Source organism: Microcaecilia unicolor, chromosome 13, assembly GCF_901765095.1.
Source record: "Microcaecilia unicolor chromosome 13, aMicUni1.1, whole genome shotgun sequence".
NCBI classification, from domain to species: domain Eukaryota; kingdom Metazoa; phylum Chordata; class Amphibia; order Gymnophiona; family Siphonopidae; genus Microcaecilia; species Microcaecilia unicolor.
Window position 1 is genome coordinate 26,083,792 of NC_044043.1, and position 19,523 is coordinate 26,103,314.

The 19,523-nt window shown below is 45.8% G+C and overlaps 1 protein-coding gene across 4 annotated transcripts in view; it reads left to right on the top strand.

The window, feature by feature from the left end:
• The window catches only part of LOC115456823 (NADPH--cytochrome P450 reductase), a 260,347-nt gene that overhangs the window by 140,891 nt on the left and 99,933 nt on the right, over window positions 1–19,523 (top strand). For all 4 annotated transcript variants that reach the window (XM_030186142.1, XM_030186140.1, XM_030186143.1 and 1 more), the window contains 3 exons: window positions 60–209; window positions 3,213–3,337; window positions 15,959–16,048. In XM_030186142.1, coding sequence (XP_030042002.1) covers window positions 60–209; window positions 3,213–3,337; window positions 15,959–16,048 — 365 coding nt within the window. The remainder of the gene's footprint in view (window positions 1–59; window positions 210–3,212; window positions 3,338–15,958; window positions 16,049–19,523) is intronic.

Genomic DNA, 19,523 nt, shown 5'->3' on the forward strand with positions numbered 1-19,523 from the left:
TTGTGACGTAGATTGTTTTCAAGGTGTGTGATGTTTCTTTATGGTCTTTCTGTTAACAGTCTGATCTGAGCCGCCTCACGGAGATCGATAACTCCCTAGCTGTGTTCTGCATGGCTACATATGGAGAGGGGGATCCCACGGACAATGCTCAGGATTTCTATGACTGGTTGCAGGAGGCAGATACAGACTTGTCAGGCCTCAAGTTTGCGGTGAGTCACAGAACATGAGAATGTCAGATCAACCACTCTTCAGTTCTTTTTCTTATTAGCATTTGTATAGCACTACCAGACGCACGCAGCGCTGAACACTTGACACAGAGAGACAATCCCTGCTCAATAGAGCTTACAATCTAAAAATACAGACAAGACAAGGGCAAGGGAAGTACTGGGTGAGAAGGAACAAGGGGAGGGCAATTGAGTAGTGGCTAGGAGCCAAAAGCAGTGGTGAAAAGGTGGATTTTCAGCATAGATTTGAAAGCAGGTAGAGATGGAGTTAGACGTACAGGCTCAGGAAGTTTATTCCAGGCATAAGGTGCCACAAGAGAAAAGGAATGAAGCCTGGAGTTAGCAGTGGAGGAGAAGGGGGATGACGAGAGATTTGTCCAGCGAGCGGAGGTCACGGGGAGGAATGTAGGGAGAGATGAGAATGGAGAGGTAATGGGGGGCTGCAGAATGGATGCATTGAAAGGTCAGTAAGAGAAGTTTGAACTGTATGCGGAAGCGGGCAGGGAGCCAGTGAAGTGACTTGAGGAGTGGGCTAGTGTGGGTATAACGATTTTGGGGGAAAATAAGTCGTGCTGCAGAATTTTGGACAGACTGGAGAGAAGAGAGATGGCTGAGTTCTTCATAAAGTACTGGCAACAAATGGGCACCTGTCACATGTGGGAGCCACTTACTTAGAATAAACAAATGAAAACCTGAGGCAGGAGGCCACAGGTTTCTTTCATGAAGAATTTGCAACCAAAACTACCAAAAGATGAACATGGAGCATGGGCATATGGAGGGAACAGGGAGTTTGAACAGAGAAAACGGGACAGGACAACTGACTCGGAAGCTGCAAGGATTGCCATGGCTGATCTGAAAATTTATACTCCCACAATATATGCTCATGTATATGTTGCAGTATTTGTTACCGAGGTCAAAAGTTGGAGGAGAGCAACCTATATATGAGTCTACCAGTATTCTCCCCCAGGTCCAGCATCTTAATTTGCAGGCTCTCTGTGGGCAGCAGCCACCAACAAGTATAGTGGAAAATGGTCATGTGGGGAGGGTGGGGGGAGATTCTACTGTGGCTGCAGGAGAGGAACTGATTGAGACTGAAGGAGATGAGACACCTGATCGGGGGGGGGGGGGGGGGGGGGGGGGGGGGGGGGAGGGTGTGGAGAGAGAAGAGGAGATGGAGCAACACTCAAAGTATCTACAATGTGTATGTATGTATATACATATATATTCATTGTTGAGGAAACGGCCTTGGTTCCACTAGTGTGTGTGTGTGTATGTATGTATATGCCCATTTTGGGACCAACATATATATATATATATATATATACACATACACACACACACTAGTGGAACCAAGCCCGTTTCCTCAACAATGAAATGGGCCCTAAGAAGGCTGTCTTGTAAGTGATTTTTTATCTCTCTCCCCCTGCCCTTCCCTCCCCTCCCCTCCATGTCCTGCGATACTCCTCTTCCCTGCCCTACCGTCCATGTGCCATGATTCTGCCCTCCCCTCCCTGCCCTCGATGTCCCGTGATTCTGTACCTGAACGTTCTCTGGCTGTCTGGCTTTGTTCTGTTCCGTTCGTAACATCCCCTGACATCAGCTTGCCTCAGCATTCCCTTCCCTCTCACTGTTCCGCCCTTTGATGTCATTACATCTTGACGCGAGGGCGGGACAGTGAGGGGGAATGGAATGGTGGAGGCTGGCTGACGTCAGGAGATGTTACGAACCCAGCCAGCCATGGACTGTTGGAGGTACAAATTATTATATAGGATATATAGATATAGAGAGGTTGAGATTTATAGTTGAGGGGAGTCATTGACAATTTTCAAAGCTATTTCCATGATAAGCATGTTGCTTATATATATTGACTGAAGGTAAAAGTGCACGCATATGGAGCAGCGCTTACATTTTTACCCAACTTTAGAGGTACCTGGTGGTGCGTTGGAAACTGAAGCAACATACGTACTTCTATGTTTTTAATAGATTGCATTTTTTGTTTAAATTGGACTTTACAGCTATGTGGGTAGTTGAAGTTTGTCCCTATAGGTGTAGTTTCCTTATTTCCAGAATGAGGAAAGTGATTTTCACACCTAGAGGGTAGCACTCTGAGAGGTGCTCCAGAGAAGTTGTTCTGGACACAGTTAAGAGGGAAAGGAAAAGAATAGTAGACCAGATGAGACACATCCATCAATAAATTTTGTAATTACAACATGTGGAAATTAAAATTGATGTCCGACCAGTCATGTTTCTCACTCAATTAGGCTGAATTGGGAACCAAGAAGACTGTTAATAAACACACAAAGACACATTGTCCTTTTGGACATAGTTTAAAAAAGTATGTATTTGAAGGTGGAAGAGGAAACGTGATGTACAGGAACAGAGATGGATAGTCATACTGATCAGCTCTACTGTATCTGGGAGATGGTAGAAATGCTTCCACCTCAAGTGGACTGGCCCGGTGGGTTACTGGTGCTCGCCCATGTGGAGGACCTAAATTTGATTCCTAGGTCAGACTTTTCACTTCTCTGGCCAAATGGGTCTGGGGAGTCTGCCAAGGCTGCATTCACAGCCCCAAGATAGGAGGGATGAAGGAAGGGATGCTGTCATTGCACAGTAGTGAAATGTGGCTGTGTTTAGGACTCAGGATTGTAAACTCCAGAAGAAGCCTTCTGCCTGACTTCTGACCAAGAGGTACTGCCACTATGGTAAGTTGGGAGGGGATATGAACAGGAGAAAAATTCACGAGAGACCAGTTCTGAACTAACCCAAAGAAACTACTGGGCCCAAAATAGTGGGGAGATATCATTCTGTTTTGTAATCGCATTCTGTTTCCGTATACCTGTTTGCATCTGTTTCATGGGTTCCTGTCATTTTTGAGCAAACTTAGATGCCATTTTCCAAAGTAATTTTTTTATAATGTGGAAGAACTTTAGAAAACTCAGATTTTCACAGTGTGACCCAGATGCTAACGTGCTTTTTTCACTGCAGGTTTTTGGTCTAGGAAATAAAACCTATGAGCACTTTAATGCTATGGGGAAGTATGTGGACAAGCGACTGGAAGAGCTTGGAGGTCAACGTATCTTTGATCTGGGAATGGGAGATGATGATGGAAAGTGAGTAGTATGATATTTTGTATATTTCTTCTTGTAAGGAGATACACTTACCCATTTTTAATGTGTTCCTTGCTGAGGGTAGCAAGAGCATTACTGAATTGCAAATGACCCATTCACAGAGCAAGCAATATCCTGCTTCTTACATGAATAGATTTCTGTTCATAGAGCAAGCAACCCTGCTTCTCACATAAACTGGTTAGAAATGGAAATGATGTGATAACTCAGTAGCCACTCACTAGCCAGGAGTATTAAGATGGGTGAGAAATATCCTTGTCATCCACCAGACTAATCCAGACCATTAGTGGAAGGAGACAGAGAAAATAGTTCTAAGTAATTCACCCCTTAAGAGTATCGTGAAGCCTAGAGTGCTCAATATTTTCTGTCTCCTAGAGGGTGGTGGACGGATTGTACAGCTATCTTGTCCTAAGGATAGCTTGTCCAGCTTTGTCGAGCAGTGGGTTACACCATGTGTTTCCTGAAGGGAATTGATACCCAGTGGAGCCAGATCCCTCATCCCTTGGCTGATGTGACCCTCCCTTCTCTCTTTCTCCCCCCCCCCCCCCCCCCCCCCTCCACAAGCACCTGTCCTGCCTGGGATAAGGTGTAAGGAAGTGTTATGAAGCTAGCTTTGGCCATGCATCTGAATTCTTCATGGGACAGGACAGTTCAAGCAGCAAGTATTCATCTGTGTTCCAGATTTTTAGTGCTGACCTTTCCTGTTGGTGGTTTAATTTTGTGTCCCTTGGTAGTTCTCTGTCATGGCGGTGGGGACCCTGTTCCTTCTTTGCCTATGGATCTAGATCCTCCTCAACCTGGAGGACAGTGTTCTCTTCTGGAGATGGGTGCAGCTTCTTTTCTGCACGCTTGCAGCTCCAGATGTCCTGGGTGGTTCCATCGCCATATGTTGGAGAACTCCAGGTTTGGCTGTAGAGCCTAGCTCCAGCTTGGGCAGCAGAGCTTATGTTTTTTTCTCTGGCTATACATCCCTGTCCAGCTCTGGCTGTGTGGATTGGCAATGGCCTCGTCTGTGGAGCGTTGCTCCAGCTACAGTTGTAGAGCCTGACTCCAGCTTTGGCTGTGGAGCCTAGCTCTAACTTTGAGTACGGAGTATAGCTCCGACAGAACACCTAGAGCCTCACTGCTTGTGGTCATGGAACCTGGCTTTGGCTTCCGTCGCGGGGCCTATTTTCAGCTCTGACTGGCCGTGGCGCCTGACTCCGGCTATTAAGCATCCTTTCTTCTCTAACTGTTGCGTTCTCTAGAAATGGAGTATCCTTCCTATGCTATCTGGACAGCATGGGTCTTGTCTAACTTGGGGCTCTTGCACCTGTCTCTGTGGCAGGTAGATCGGGGCTTGGGCTCGCTCTTGGTCTCTGCAGCATGTCATGTGACTCCTCCTGCGCTCAGAGTATTGCTCCATCTCTGTAGATGGTGTGTGGATACATTTTCTGTTCTTAGTATGGGGCTCTACATTGGCATGAGGAGCTGTGCTGCATCTTTGATTAATCTACCAAGCACCATTTTGGTGGACCCAGCGTGGGCTCACCATACCTCCATTTTTTCAGAAGTGCATTTCTCTCTCATGTTTGGTTTTAGAGCGTGATGTAGCTTCAGTTGTCTGGTTTCCTTAAGACACTGCAGTGTTCCTTCTTTGCAAGTCTTGCATTGCCCTGCAAGACTTCTATCTGCCGACGGCTAGTGGTTCCTCCTAGGCATTACCCTTGTCGGGCTTTGCTCCCCTGTGGTCTCATGTCCAGGAAAGTCTCTCTGTCTTGACTGTTTTCGGTGTAGGAGCGCAGTGCAGGATGGGCTTCTAGGTCCTCCTCCTCTAGGTCGAGAATACAGGCCACGTGGTGAGTCATCTCTCGCCATTCCCCTACTCGTGGACTATGGATGGACCTTAGTTATGTAGGAGCTCCTTGGGCACACATGGCTTCCAAGTCTAACTTTGTTGGCTTTTGTTGTGGCAGTACAGAGTACCATTGATTGGCTATTTGACATACTGAACATTCTAGGCTGCATGGTACCCTTAAGGGGTGAATTACTTGTAACTATTTCTTTGTCTCATCTTCGCTTGTGGATGAAACATAAACATATTAGTCTAGACTGGTCTGGTTGGATTAAAGAGAGGAAAATTATCAAGTAAGACAAAATTTTTTCTTTAATAATAATAATCCTTTTATTGGAGATATTTATTACTACTACTACTACTTAGCATTTCTATAGGGCTGCCAGGGTTACGCAGCGCTGTACAAGTTTAAACATGGGGAAGGACAGTCCCTGCTCAAGAGAGCTTACAATCTAAAGGTAAAAACTATGTAGTCAGTGTAGGTATCAGGAATGGGAAGGTGGTTAGGCACCAAAAGCAAGGGAGAAGAGATGGGCCTTGAGTAAGGACTTGAAAATGGGCAGGGAGGGCGCATGGCGTATGGGCTCATGAAGTCTGTTCCAGGCATAAGGTGATGCGAGGCAGAAGGGGCGGAGTCTGGAGTTAGCGGTGGTGGAGAAGGGTACAGAAAGGAGTGATTTGTCCTGAGAGCGGAGGTTACGGGTGGGAACATATGGGGAGAGGAGGGTAGAGAGGTAATGGGGGGCTGCAGATTGAGTGCACTTGAAGGTCAATAGGAGAAGCTTGAACTGTATACGGTAGCGGATCGGGAGCCAGTGAAGCAACTTGAGGAGAGGGGTGATATGAGAGTATCGGTTCACGCGGTAGATAAGACGTGCGGCGGAATTTTGGACAGATTGAAGGGGGGATAGGTGGCTAAGTGGGAGGCCAGCGAGGAGAAGGTTGCAATAGTCAAGGCGAGAGGTAACGAGCGAGTGGATGAGGGTTCGGGTGGTCTGTTCAGAGAGGAATGGGCGAATTTTGCTAATATTATAGAGGAAGAAGCGACAGGTCTTAGCTGTCTGCTGGATATGGGCAGAGAAGGAGAGGGAGGAGTCAAAAATGACTCCGAGATTGCGGGCTGAAGAGACGGGGAGGATGAGGGCATTGTCAACAGAGACAGAAAGTGGGGGAAGAGGAGAAGAGGGTTTGGGTGGAAAGACAAGGAGCTCAGTCTTTGCCATGTTCAGTTTCAGATGCCGGTTGGACATCCAGGCAGCGATGTCTGAAAGGCAGGCCGAAACTTTGACCTGGGTTTCAACTGTGATGTCGGGAGTGGAGAAGTAAAGCTGGGTATCATCAGCATAGAGATGGTACTGGAAACCATGTGATGAGATCAACGAGCCCAGGGAAGAGGTGTATATCGAGAAAAGAAGCGGTCTAAGGACAGATCCTTGAGGGACCCCAACAGAGAGCGGGACGGGGGTGGAAGAAGAGCCATTAGAAAATACTCTAAAGGTGCGTTGGGAAAGATACGAGGAGAACCAGGAGAGGACGGAGCCCTGGAACCCAAATGAGGACAGTGTGTCAAGAAGTAAATTATGATTGACGGTGTCAAAGGCGGCAGATAGGTCGATGAGGATGGAATAGTGACCTTTGGATTTGGCAAGGAACAGGTCATTGCAGACTTTAGAGAGTGCTTTTTCTGTTGAGTGTAGTGGGCGAAAGCCGGATTGAAGCGGGTCGAGGATGGCCTGAGAGGAGAGGAAGTCAAGGCAGCGGCTGTGGACAGCACGTTCAAGTAATTTGGAAAGGAAGGGTAGAAGAGAGATGGGGCGGTAGTTGGAGGGACAGGTGGGGTCAAGTGATGGTTTTTTGAGAAGTGGTGTGACTACAGCATGCTTGAAGGTGTCAGTGGCAGTGGAGAGAGAGAGGTTGAGGATGTGACAGATTGAGGGGTTAACTGTAGGAGAGATGGTGGGAATGGGATCAGAGGAACAGGTGGTGCACTTAGAGGAAGAAAGAAGGCGAGCAGTTTCCTCTTCGGTAATCTCAGGGAAGGAGGAGAAGGAGGCCAGGTTAGGTTGGTTGAGGGAGTGGGTTAAGAAGTCACAGGGAGGAGAAGGCTTGGAAGTGAATTCAAGGTTTATCTTCTGCATTTTATCGCGGAAGTAGTCAGCTAGTGTTTGAGGAGAGGGGGGGTGGGAGCGGAGGGTACTTTTAAGTAGGGAGTTGAGGGTGGCGAAGAGTCGATGAGGGTTGGAGCCAAGAGAATTGGTTAATTGAGAATAATATTCCTGTTTGGCAAGGAATAGGGAGGACTGGAAGGAGGATAGCATGAATTTGAAATGGGTGAAGTCTGACAGGGTGCGAGATTTCCTCCAGAGTCGTTCAGCAGAGCGGGTGCAGGAGCGAAGGTAACGGATGCAAGGGGTTAACCAGGGCTGAGGATTAATGCGCTTAGTGGGGCGAGAGACAGATGGTGCTAGGGTATCCAGAGCAGTGGAGAGAATTTCATTGTAGGTAGAGACAGCCGTGTCGACAGATTCGGAAGACGATGGAAGGGAAGAGAGTGGAGATGTGAGAGGATAGGGTAGGGGGGTCGACAGCTTTGAGATTCCTGAAGGCAGTGGTTATAGTTGGGCGAGGTTGAGGGGGAGGATGATGAAGAGTGAGGGTGATTAGGTGATGATCTGAAATAGGAAGGACTGAGGTGCAGAAATTGGAAGGTGAGCAGGAAGAGAACAAGGTCGAGACAATGGCCATCACGGTGAGTAGGGGTGGTAGAGCATAGTCGGAGGTTAAAGGAGGATATCAGAGTGAGGAATTTAGAAGCGTAGGAGTTGGATGGGTTGTCAACGTGAATGTTAAAATCACCAAGAATGAGGGATGGAGATTCGGGATCAAGAAAGACGGTGAGCCAGGCGTCGAAGTCAGTAAGGAATGAAGAGAGGGGCTTATCAGGGGGGCGGTAGATGACTGCAACTCTGAGTGGTAATGGGTAGAATAGCCGGATGGAGTGAGCTTCAAAGGACGAGAAGCAGTGAGACTGCGGTAGGAGGAGGGGTTGGAAACTACAGGAGGACGAGAGAAGTAGCCCGACGCCTCCACCGCGGCCATCTGGGCGGGGAGTGTGGGAGAAGAGATTGCCTCAGTCGCGGCCCTTTGTCATGGAGGTTGAGTCGTCAAGGGAGAGCCAGGTTTCAGTTAGGGCGAGCAGTTGGAGAGAACGAGAGATGAAGAGATTGTGGGTGAAGGGCAGTTTGTTGCAGATCGAGTGGGCATTCCACAAGGCGCATGAGAAGGGGAGGGTAGAGTGGGGGAGGAGGGGAATAGAGACGAGGTTGGAGACATCACGGAATCGTTTGCATGGATAGGAGGAGGATAGGTGAGGGGGGCCTGGATTAGGATTAATGTCTCCCGCGGATAGCAGGAGGAGGAGCAAGAGAGTGCGGAGGAGGGTGGGGGAGGTCGGGCGACGAAGACGGGGTGCACTTAGGAGGAATGGTGAAGGGTTAATGGTAGGAAGGAGGTATTGGAGATTAAGGGCTAGGAAGGAGGAGGGGGACAAGAGAGATGGTGAGGTGGTGAGGGATGGGGGTGAATAGGGTATTGCCGTAGCAGGCAGGACGGGAGGGAACACAGGTGGACAATGAGTTCCAGCGGTAGACAGGGGTAAGGGGAGGGGAAAAAGATTAGGAAGGGACAGGGCAAGGAAGAGGATGTGGACAGGGGCCATAGGTAGTGATTGCGGTGTGACAGGTGTAGGTGTACTGACTGAGGTGAGAAGCAGATAGAGCGAAGAGCCGGAGGCTTGGAATTGGAGGGATTGATGGACTGGAGAGTGGGTAAGTCAATAGCTGGCAAGTTAGCAGGCAGGCAAGTGAGGCAGTGGCTGCCAAGCTTGCAGGCAGGGTGGAGCAAGCTGGTGTGGATGGACAGGAACAAGCAGGGGGGCAGGTAAGTCAATGGCTGTCAAGTTAGCAGGTTGGCAGGTAAATGGTGACAAGCTAGCAGGCGGGTTGGGGCATGATGGGGCTGATGGACAGGAACGAGCAGGGAGAGATGCTGGAGAGCAGGTAAGTCAAGGACTGACAAGTTAGCAGGCAGGCAAGCAAGTCAGTGGTTGACAAGCTAGCAGGCGGGCTGGAGCATACTGATGCAGAAGGACAGGAACCAGCAGGGAGAAACTGGAGAGCAGGTAAGTCAATGGCTGACAAGCTAGCAGGTGGGCTGGAACAAGCTGGTGCAGATGAACAGGAACGAGCAGGGAGAAGCTGGAGCAAGCAGGCTGGAGCAGATGGACTGAAACAAGCAGGGAGAAGCTGGTTCAGGTGGATTTGAACAAGCAGGGAGGAGCTGGATCAGGCGGACTGGAGCAGGTGTACTGGAACAAGCAGGGAGGAGCTGGATCAGGCGGACTGGAACACGCTGGAGCAGATGTACTGGAGTAGGTAGGCTGGAGCAGGTGTACCGGAGCAAGTAGGCTGGAGCAAGCAGGGAGAAGCTGGTTCAGGCGGGCTGGAACACGCTGGAGCAGATGTACTGGAGTAGGTAGGCTGGAGCAGGTGTACTGGAGCAAGTAGGCTGGAGCAGATGGGCTCGAACAAGCAGGGAGAAGCTGGAACAGTCGGACTGGAGCAAGCAAGGGAAGCTGGATCGGCGGACTGGAACAAGATGGGATCATGCAGACTGGAACGAGCTGGAGCAGGCGGACTGGAACACACTAGAGCATTTGGACTGGAACAAGCAGGCTGGAGCAGATGGACTGGAACAAGCAAGGGGGAAGCTGGGATCAGGCGGACTGGAACAAGCTGGGATCAGGCGGACTGGAACAAGCTGGGATCAGGCGGACCGGAACAAGCTGGGATCAGGCGGACCGGAACAAGCTGGGATCAGGCGGACCGGAACAAGCTGGTGACAGGCGGACTGGAGCAAGCTGGTGACAGGCGGACCGGAACAATCTGGGATCAGTCGGACCAGAACAAGCCAAGCTGGGGTCAGGCGGACTGGAACACGCTAGGGCAGCTGGACTGGAACAAGCAGGAACTAGTCACACCCACTAAGTTCGAAAAATGTGGGGGAGGGGAGGTCAAGAGCCTGAGACAGAGCTGTTCTCTGCAGGGAGACTATCTCTTCTATAGAAGGTGCTTGGTCTTGAGCGGCATACAACATCTCTTTGAAAGCCTCATACTGGATATACTGTTTCCTCCACTCGGGAGTGATATGTGCCGACAGATGCTCTGCGAACTTCATTTCCGCCGCTCACGATGTCAGTGATGCCAATTCGGTTCTCCCGTACATGAGGTCTGAATGTTGTCTCTTCCTCCGGCGCGCTCCACTCCCCGTCTACCTCAGAGCTCCTACTCCTTACAGCCTCCCTCCCGCCGACTGCGGCCCAGCCGCCATCTTACTGCCATTATTAGCTACTACTACTGCTATTTTACATTTCTAAAGCGCTGTACAATTTAACAAAGAAGGGACAGTCCCTGCTCAAAGGAGCTTACAATCTAAAGGACAAAAAATGCAGTCAATCAAATTGGGGCAATCTGGATTTCCTGGATAGAGGTCCAATGATTAGGTGCCAAAAGCGACATTGAAGAGGTGGGCTTTAAGCAAGGATTTGCTGAATTCTACATTTAGCATGCATGTGAACGAGCTGCTTTTTGATTGGATAAAGCAGAGCTTCCCAAATGGTCATGATCTGGACATCATTATTCTGTACCCACATGTTTCTGCAGCTGTGCGAATTTAGGTCACAGCTACCAAAAGACTGAGTGCTAGGGTAAAGTTAAATCTGTTGTGCTTTTGTGAGATACCAAGTCTCCTTTTTCTTTCATGGTGTCTGATTGCATTTTTGGTACTCATTTCGGCATGCATAGTACAGAGTAGTCAGTTGAGAAAAACCAGGGAAAAATCAGATTCGAAAGTGCAAAACCACTTTGTGAAAAACTACATTGGCTACCAATTAAAGAACGCATTACCTTTAAGATCTGTACTTTGGTTCACAAAATAATCCATGACTGAGCTAATCGACTTACCTATCAGAAACACAATTGAATCAATGAGAACGTACCTAACCCTCCACTTTCCAAGTTGCAAGGGCCTGAAGTATAAATCAACATACCTACATATGCACTCTAGTCTGGAACACACTACCAAAAAACCTGAAAACCATGAATAATCATCTAAAATTCCGAAAAAACCCAAAGACTCAGAAAGGCATACCCCACAGACCAAATGCAAGAAATCTTTCGAACTAGGAAATTAACAGTCTCATGACCCATGATCCTACCCAATCAACTTGCCTGGGATGAACCATACCAAGCCATACTCCTATACTGTATCTGTTCTCGCTGGAGATGTAACTATCTCTCCGGAACTACGTAAGCCACTTTGAGGCTACTTTGAGTGCTCTTAGTTTTGTTTGTTTTGTTTGTTACATTTGTATCCCACATTTTCCCACCTATTTGCAGGCTCAATGTGGCTTACATAGTACCGTATCGGTGTTCGCCAATTCCGGTATGAACAAATACAAGGTGATATTGTGATAGAATAAGGTTCATGTGTGAGAGACTCATTAAGGGATAGGGAGGAAGAGTTAAGTTATGTCCATACCGATCTTTGGTTTCATTGTGTTGTAGGTATTCAGTCATTTATGTTGGGTTGGTGGGGTGTGCCTTTTTGAATAGGTTTGTTTTTAGTGATTTCCGGAAATTTAGATGGTCATATGTTGATTTTACGATTTTTGGCAGTGCGTTCTAGTTGTGCGCTTAGGTAGGAAAAGCTGGATGCATAAGTTGATTTGTATTTGAGACCTTTGCAACTTGGGTAGTGGAGATTTAGGTATGTTCGTGTTGATCTTTGTTGTGTTTCTGGTTGGCAGGTCTAAGAGGTCTGTCATGTATCCCGGGGCTTCGCCGTAAATAATTTTCTGAACCAGGGTGTAGATTTTGAAAGCAATACGTTCTTTGATTGGGAGCCAGTGCAGTTTTTCTCGGAGGGGTTTGGCGCTTTCAAACTGCGTTTTTCCAAATATAAGCCTGGCTGTTGTGTTTTGAGCAGTGAAGTTTCATTATGATTTGTTCTTTTGCAACTCACATAAATTCCAATGCAATAGTCTGCATGGCTTAGTACCATTGATTGTATCAAGTTGTGAAATATTTCCCTCGGGAAGAATGGTTTCACGCGTTTGAGTTCCCACATTGAGTGAAACATTTTCTTTATTGTAGATTTCGCTTGGTTCTCTGAGAGGTTCCGATTGATTGTAACGCTGAGATTTTTCAGGCTGTCTGAGATAGGAAGGGTGTAACCTGGGGTGTTTATGTTTGTAGATTTATGCGTATTGTATTGGGATGAGATGATGAGACTGTGTTTTTTCTGTGTTGAGTTTTAGTTGGAATGCATTTGCCCATGAGTCCATGATGTTGTGATTTCTGCCAGATCGTGTTTGTAAGGGATGTACATTGTGACGTCGTCCGCATAGATGAATGGGTTAAGGCCTTGGTTGGATAGGGACTTGGCTAGTGGGGTCATCATAAGGTTAAAGAGGATCGGTGACAATGGTGATCTTTCAGGTACTCCGCAGTCTGCTGTCCACGGTGATAAGTTTGAGCTTGATTTCACTTGATATGTTCTAGTGGTTAGGAAACCCTTGATCCATTTAAGTGTTTCCATTAATCCCGAAGTAATCTGCTCCATGACTTCAGGTCTCATCCAGCATGTTGTGCCCACAAAAGTTTTTCTCACTTTATTTCTTGTAATATCACCACCAGTTGCTAAAAGCGCACTAACACCAAAGTCTATCTGAACTGAGCCATCTTCTCCCAGAAGAATATTCCCTGCTTTCACATCCCTGTGGATTTGTCCATTTTTATGAAGGTAATCCAGACTCTCCAACACCTCTTTCAACATTGTGGCTATGCAAGGCTCATCCAGAACACCGTTTTTATGCTCCCATTTTGCAACAATGTGTTTAATAATATCCAAAACAGAACCTCCACTTAGCTTCATTACCAACCAAAGCTCTTCTTTCACCACAGATGAAGTGTAATAAGACACAATGTTCGGGTGATGGCACTGGCTCATGGCTTGAATTTAGTAGGTAGTAGATGATGACGGCAGAAAAAGACCTGCACGGTCCATCCAGTCTGCCCAACACGATAAACTCATATGTGCCACTTTGTGTGTATACCTGACCTTGATTTGTTTCTGCCATTTTCAGAGCACAGACCGTATAAGTCTGCCCAGCACTATCCCTGCCTCCCAACCAGCAGCCCCGCCTCCTACCACTGGCTCTGGCAGACCGTATAAGTCTGCCCCGCCTCCCACCACCAGCTCTGGCACAGACCATATAAGTCTTCCCAGCACTATCCCTGCCTCCCAACCAGCAGCCCCGTCTCCCACCACTGGCTCTGGCAGACCGTATAGGTCTGCCTAGCACTATCCCCGTCTCCCACTACTGGCTCTGCCACCCAATATCGGCTAAGCTCCTGAGGATCCCTTCCATCTGAACAGGATTCCTTTATGTTATGTTTGTCCCACGCATGTTTGAATTCCGTTACCGTTTTCCTCTCCACCACCTCCCGGCTAAATGGCAGATAACGTTTAATGTGAGCCAAGTGCAAGGTGATGCATGTGGGGGAAAAAAGAACCCGAATTATAGCTACATCATGCAAGGTTCCACGTTAGGAGTTACGGACCAAGAAAGGGATCTGTGTGTCGTCGATAATACGCTGAAACTTTCTGCTCAGTGTGCTGCTGTGGCTCGGAAAGCGAATAGAATGTTGGGTATTATTAGGAAAGGTATGGAAAACAGGTGTGAGGATGTTAAAATGCCGTTATATCGCTCCATGGTGCGACCGCACCTTGAGTATTGTGTTCAATTCTGGTCGCCGCATCTCAAGAAAGATATAGTAGAATTGGAAAAGGTGCAGCGAAGGGCAACTAAAATGATAGCGGGGATGGGACGACTTCCCTATGAAGAAAGACTAAGGAGGCTAGGGCTTTTCAGCTTGGAGAAGAGATGGCTGTATACCCTGGAGCAGAGGAGAAACACAGGTGATATGATACAGACGTTCAAATATTTGAAAGGTATAAATTCGCAAATGAACCTTTTCCGGAGATGGGAAGGCGGTAAAATGAGAGGACATGAAATGAGATTGAAGGGGGGCAGACTCAAGAAAAATGTCAGGAAGTATTTTTTCACTGAGAGAGTGGTGGATGCTTGGAGTGCCCTCCCACGAGAGGTTGTGGAGATGAAAATGGTAACGGAATTCAAAAATGCGTGGGATAAACGTAAAGGAATCCTGTTCAGAAGGAATGGATCCTCAGAAAGTTAGCGGAGATTGGGTGGGGGAAGGCGGGGCTGGTGGTTGGGAGGTGGGCCTTGGTCTGGGCAGACTTCTACGGTCTGTGCTCTGAAAATGGCAGAAACAAATCAAGGTCAGGTATACACATAAAGTGGCACATATGAGTTTATCGTGTTGGGCAGACTGGATGGACCGTGCAGGTCTTTTTCTGCCGTCTTCTACATGTTACTATGATGCCAGAAAATGTGGTAAAGGTGGTTAGCTTAGCAGAGTTTAAAAAAGGTTTGGATGGCTTCCTAAAGTAAAAGTCCACAGACCATTATTAAATTGGACTTGGGGAAAATCCACTATTTCTGGGATAAGCAGCATAGAATGTTTTGTACATTTTTGGGATCTTGCCAGGTATTTGTGACCTGGATTGGCCACTGTTGGAAACGGGATGCTGGGCTTGATGGACCTTTTGGTTTGTCCCAGTATGGCAATACTTATGTACTTATTATTTCTAATTCATTTAGTGCAATATATTCTAACTCTCCCATCTTGTTTCTTAGGCTCCTGGCATTCGCATATAGACATTTCAAACTGTTTGTTGTTCATATTTACATCATGCTCAATACTTGACAGTATTAATTTGCAATCTTTTGTCTGTTTTTTATTTTTATTTAAGGACACCTGATCTACTATGGTCTCTCTTACAACCTCACTATCAGGATATCCTGTCTTCCATGTTTTGGTGATATCTTTGAAAGATAGCTTATCCTGAACCATGCGCTTTTGAGCGACTGTTGCCCCCCCCCCCCCCCCCCCCCCCCCTCCGTTTCTAGTTTAAAAGCTGCTCTACTTGATCCTGCAGTGCCTGCTGGAGTCTATCTGTTAATGATGTAGTACAAAGTTTTTAAAACTGAGGGGAAAAGACTATAGAGATTAGTTGATAAAATATGTTTTTTATTTTTATTTTGCCTATCACTAACCTACATTAAAAGTGGTGGTAGCAGGAATAACGGCTTAAAGTGCTGTATTTTACTGTTTAACCAAATTCCCTTATCTAAAGACTTTTATTTCACTTTTTTTTATCACTTTATGACCGTCACGTCCCAGCAGTTTATTCCAACATTTTTGAGCTTCCAGCTCAGAATGGCCACTACAAAACAGCTGTGGTACCATTTGAAACAAACTTGGTACACGTTTATTTTATCACCCCTTATTCTCAATATCCATGTAACTCAGGCACCCCGCCCTTTTTATCAGTAGATATCACTGTTGTTCAAAGGCAGGAACTCCCTATCTTTTTAGCCTATGAATGCTTCCTAGCAGTGTTGAACCCAGATCTACTGCATGGTATCAAGATAGCCCCTTTTTTTCTCTTAAGTGTTTGACCAGTGCTTTTATGAGTGAATTAGCAAGTTGCATTGTTAGGTGACTGGTGGGAAGAGCTGGTTTCATTTCCCTGCTTTCACTTCTGCTTTATCCTCCTTTTGACAGCTTGGAAGAAGATTTCATCACCTGGCGGGAACAGTTCTGGCCTGCAGTATGTGAACATTTTGGAGTTGAAGCTACTGGAGAAGAATCCAGGTGAGTGTTCATCATTAGGGTTGGTATTTGTTGTGTTGATCTGCATTTAAAAAAAATTGATAGAGATATAGACAGATATAAATGGATATAAATTAAAATGCACAGCCAAGCAAGGTTCTCTAAAAGAGCAATTTTCAGGGGTAGGGGTTATGTAGTAGAATTATAAGAAAATTCCAAGAATGATTTTTATTGTAATTAATATTTTAGAATGGCACTGTAACAAATGTTCTGGTTGTTAATAAACAAGATTTTAAAAAACGAGCAATTTTCAGACTACTGTTGCTGATGAAAAGTCAAAGGGTATGTTTTTCTTTGCCTGTGGGCTATGTACCAATTTTTAAACAGAATGTGGATAAGAACTTTAACCTTGAAATAGCTGTAGACATTTGCTTCTGATCATATACAGCTTTAATCCCCACTGCATATGTGCGAGTGCCTTTCCACCTGCCATCAGAGCACAGGACCAACAGTCTCTCTTCATTTGCTGTGAGGGGAGAACATACTGTCCCTTGTCTCCTCACGGCATCTGATGTGTTGCCGCTTTTAGAGTGAGTTTTTGTGCCTTACTTTATTATTCTCTTTTGGGAGTTTTTCCTTCCCTCCCCTTATAGTTTTAAGCTCCCCCCCCCCCCCCCCCCCCCCCTACCCACATTTTTAAGTTTTCTTATTTTTTCTATGCTCACAAGGCCTACTTAGGCCTGAGCTCCGGTTGGGATCTTTTCCCCCTCCTCCTCTTTTTCTTGGTGATTTGCCCCTTTTTGATGTCACCATCAAGTCGTTTGATTTGGCCACTGCTATTTTTCCTTCCATGTCATCGAAGATTCCCAGTGGCTTCAAGTGCTGTACATGGTGCAATGGAACCATCTCTGGAACTGACACTCATTCTTGGTGTCTCCAGTATTTGGGGTCAGAATATAGCCCTTCGAGCTGTTGTCTTTGCCTGTGTATGCAGAAAGAACCCGGCTGTTCAGAGAGAAAATGTTTGGAGTTCGGTTCAAATCGTTGATGTTGGCAAGGATTCTGGTCCCCGAGAAGTTTCGGCACCAGGAGGAGCGCTCTCTCTCCATCAAGAAGGTGCCGATATGGGAGTCTCCATGCAGCCAGGATCAGGCACCCACACCGACCCCCAACAATTCATCAGGCTGTCTCTGACCCAGTGCCCCAGCCTTCCTGATGTCAGCCCTCGATGAGCAACATCCGGTCCATGCTTCCAAGAGCATTTGGCATGGCTTATTCCAACAGGGAGTATTGGCATCTTGGGGTGTTTGCGTCAGCCATGCCTCTGCCTGCTCTCCTGCAAGGTCCGCAGCCTGTTGTTTGGGTACCGGTTTCTACAACTGTCTGTGCTGGCATCCCCATGACGTTGATGGAGGAAGCTTCACCAAAGTCAAAGGTGATGCCTTCACATCAATGCCTTTCCAGGCAAGGATATGGTTCCTCTCTCTTGAAGCAGGCTCTGTTTCAGCCCTCCCATGAGGAGTTCTTTGCTGATGTTGACATAGAGCGCTCATGGGCATCTGAGGTGGATTCCACAGTACTTCTCAGAGGAGGAGTCCTATGGTATGATAATGAGTGGAATGGAACGGGTCACATATGGAGCGGTCTGTTTACCGCTTTCCAAAATACTAGGACAAGGGGTCATGCGATGAAGCTGCAGTGTGGTAAATTTAAAACGAATCGGAGGAAATATTTCTTCACTCAACGTGTAGTTAAACTCTGGAATTCGCTGCCGGAAAAGGTGGTTAAAGCGGTTAACTTAGTGGACTTCAAAAAAGGGTTGCACGGCTTCCTGAAGGAAAATCCATAGAGTGTTATTGAATGGACGAGGGAATACAGTATTTCTAGGATGGGCGGGACAAATTGCTTGTTTTTTTGGACGCTATCAGTGACAGGCTGCTGGGCTCGATGGATCCTTGGTCTGTCCCAGCATGGCGATGCTTATGTACTTAGGAGGAAAGGAAGAAGCTATATGGATTGTCCTGGAAATAGAAGTTGGAACCTGTATCCACATAGGGGTTATCTACAGTCATCCGGCACAAATGGAGAAGCTGAACAAGGACCTGATAGAAGATGTTCATAAGCTTGGTATGAAAGGGAAGGTGCTATTGTTGGGAGATTTCAACTTGCCTGATGTGGATTGGAACTTCCTGTTGGCAGAATCGTAAAGTAGAGAGATTGTGGATGCCTGTTAAAGTACCTTGTTCAGATAACTGGTGACAGAACCCACGGGAGGTGGTGGTGGAAATGAAAACGGTAACGGAATTCAAACATGCGTGGGATAAGCATAAAGGAATCCTGTGCAGAAGAAATGGATCCTCAGGAGCTTAAAAAAAGCAAAGGAAAACAGTGGATACAAAAAAGTCCTCTCTCAAGTGGTGTCGTCTTAAACAAGTTCTTTATTGCAAAACAATTAAAACAACGACCCGACACGAATCGTGTTTCGGCCGTATAGGCCTGCGTCAGGGGTCTATAAATAAACATAAATACAAATCAATGAACGAACATTTAGATTTCATGTATACCACACTTAAATAAAAAAAAAAAATATATATATATATATATATCAAAACCATAAAAATAATGATATAAATATACATACGTAGAGGAACATACGTATTCACTTCCAATAAAGAAAGAGAACATGTAGATAAAATTAACAAGTCAACTTTCTGCAAATTGAAATACTCTGTGATAAAGAGATAACAAAAACATGTTACATATGACGTCATCAGATAAATATGAGCATAACACAAAAGCATATATCTATATTTTTGCCATTATCTAGACATCCAATTTATATTATTGAAACATATATACAAAACAGAATGATGACAAAAAGAGGATAAATAATAGATATTAATAATGCAAGCAAATGCTGATGTTCATGCATCTCTATAGTTGTTAGCAATAAACAAACAAAATAGAAACCAGGGAATCAAAACATGTAGATACGAATTGCAAATAAATAAATAATACAGTAAATATAAGAAAAACAGGCCACAGATCTATGTGCAAAAAACAGAAAACAAGTAAAATGTGTGAAAAAACTTTTCCATGTATATGTATACATGACGAATGAAAATATGTAAGTGAAAGCACATAAAATGTATAAAAAATAATTATAAGGAATATATATAGAGAAACGGGGTGAACCAGGGCATGTGACTTAAAAACAATTTGCCATAATAGCGTCCCAGCCTGCAAACTGCACTGATATAAAAGGAAAGAGCAGAACACATTCCTTATAATTATTTTTTATACATTTTATGTGCTTTCACTTACATATTTTCATTCGTCATGTATACATATACATGGAAAAGTTTTTTTCACACATTTTACTTGTTTTCTGTTTTTTGCACATAGATCTGTGGCCTGTTTTTCTTATATTTACTGTATTATTTATTTATTTGCAATTCGTATCTACATGTTTTGATTCCCTGGTTTCTATTTTGTTTGTTTATTGCTAACAACTATA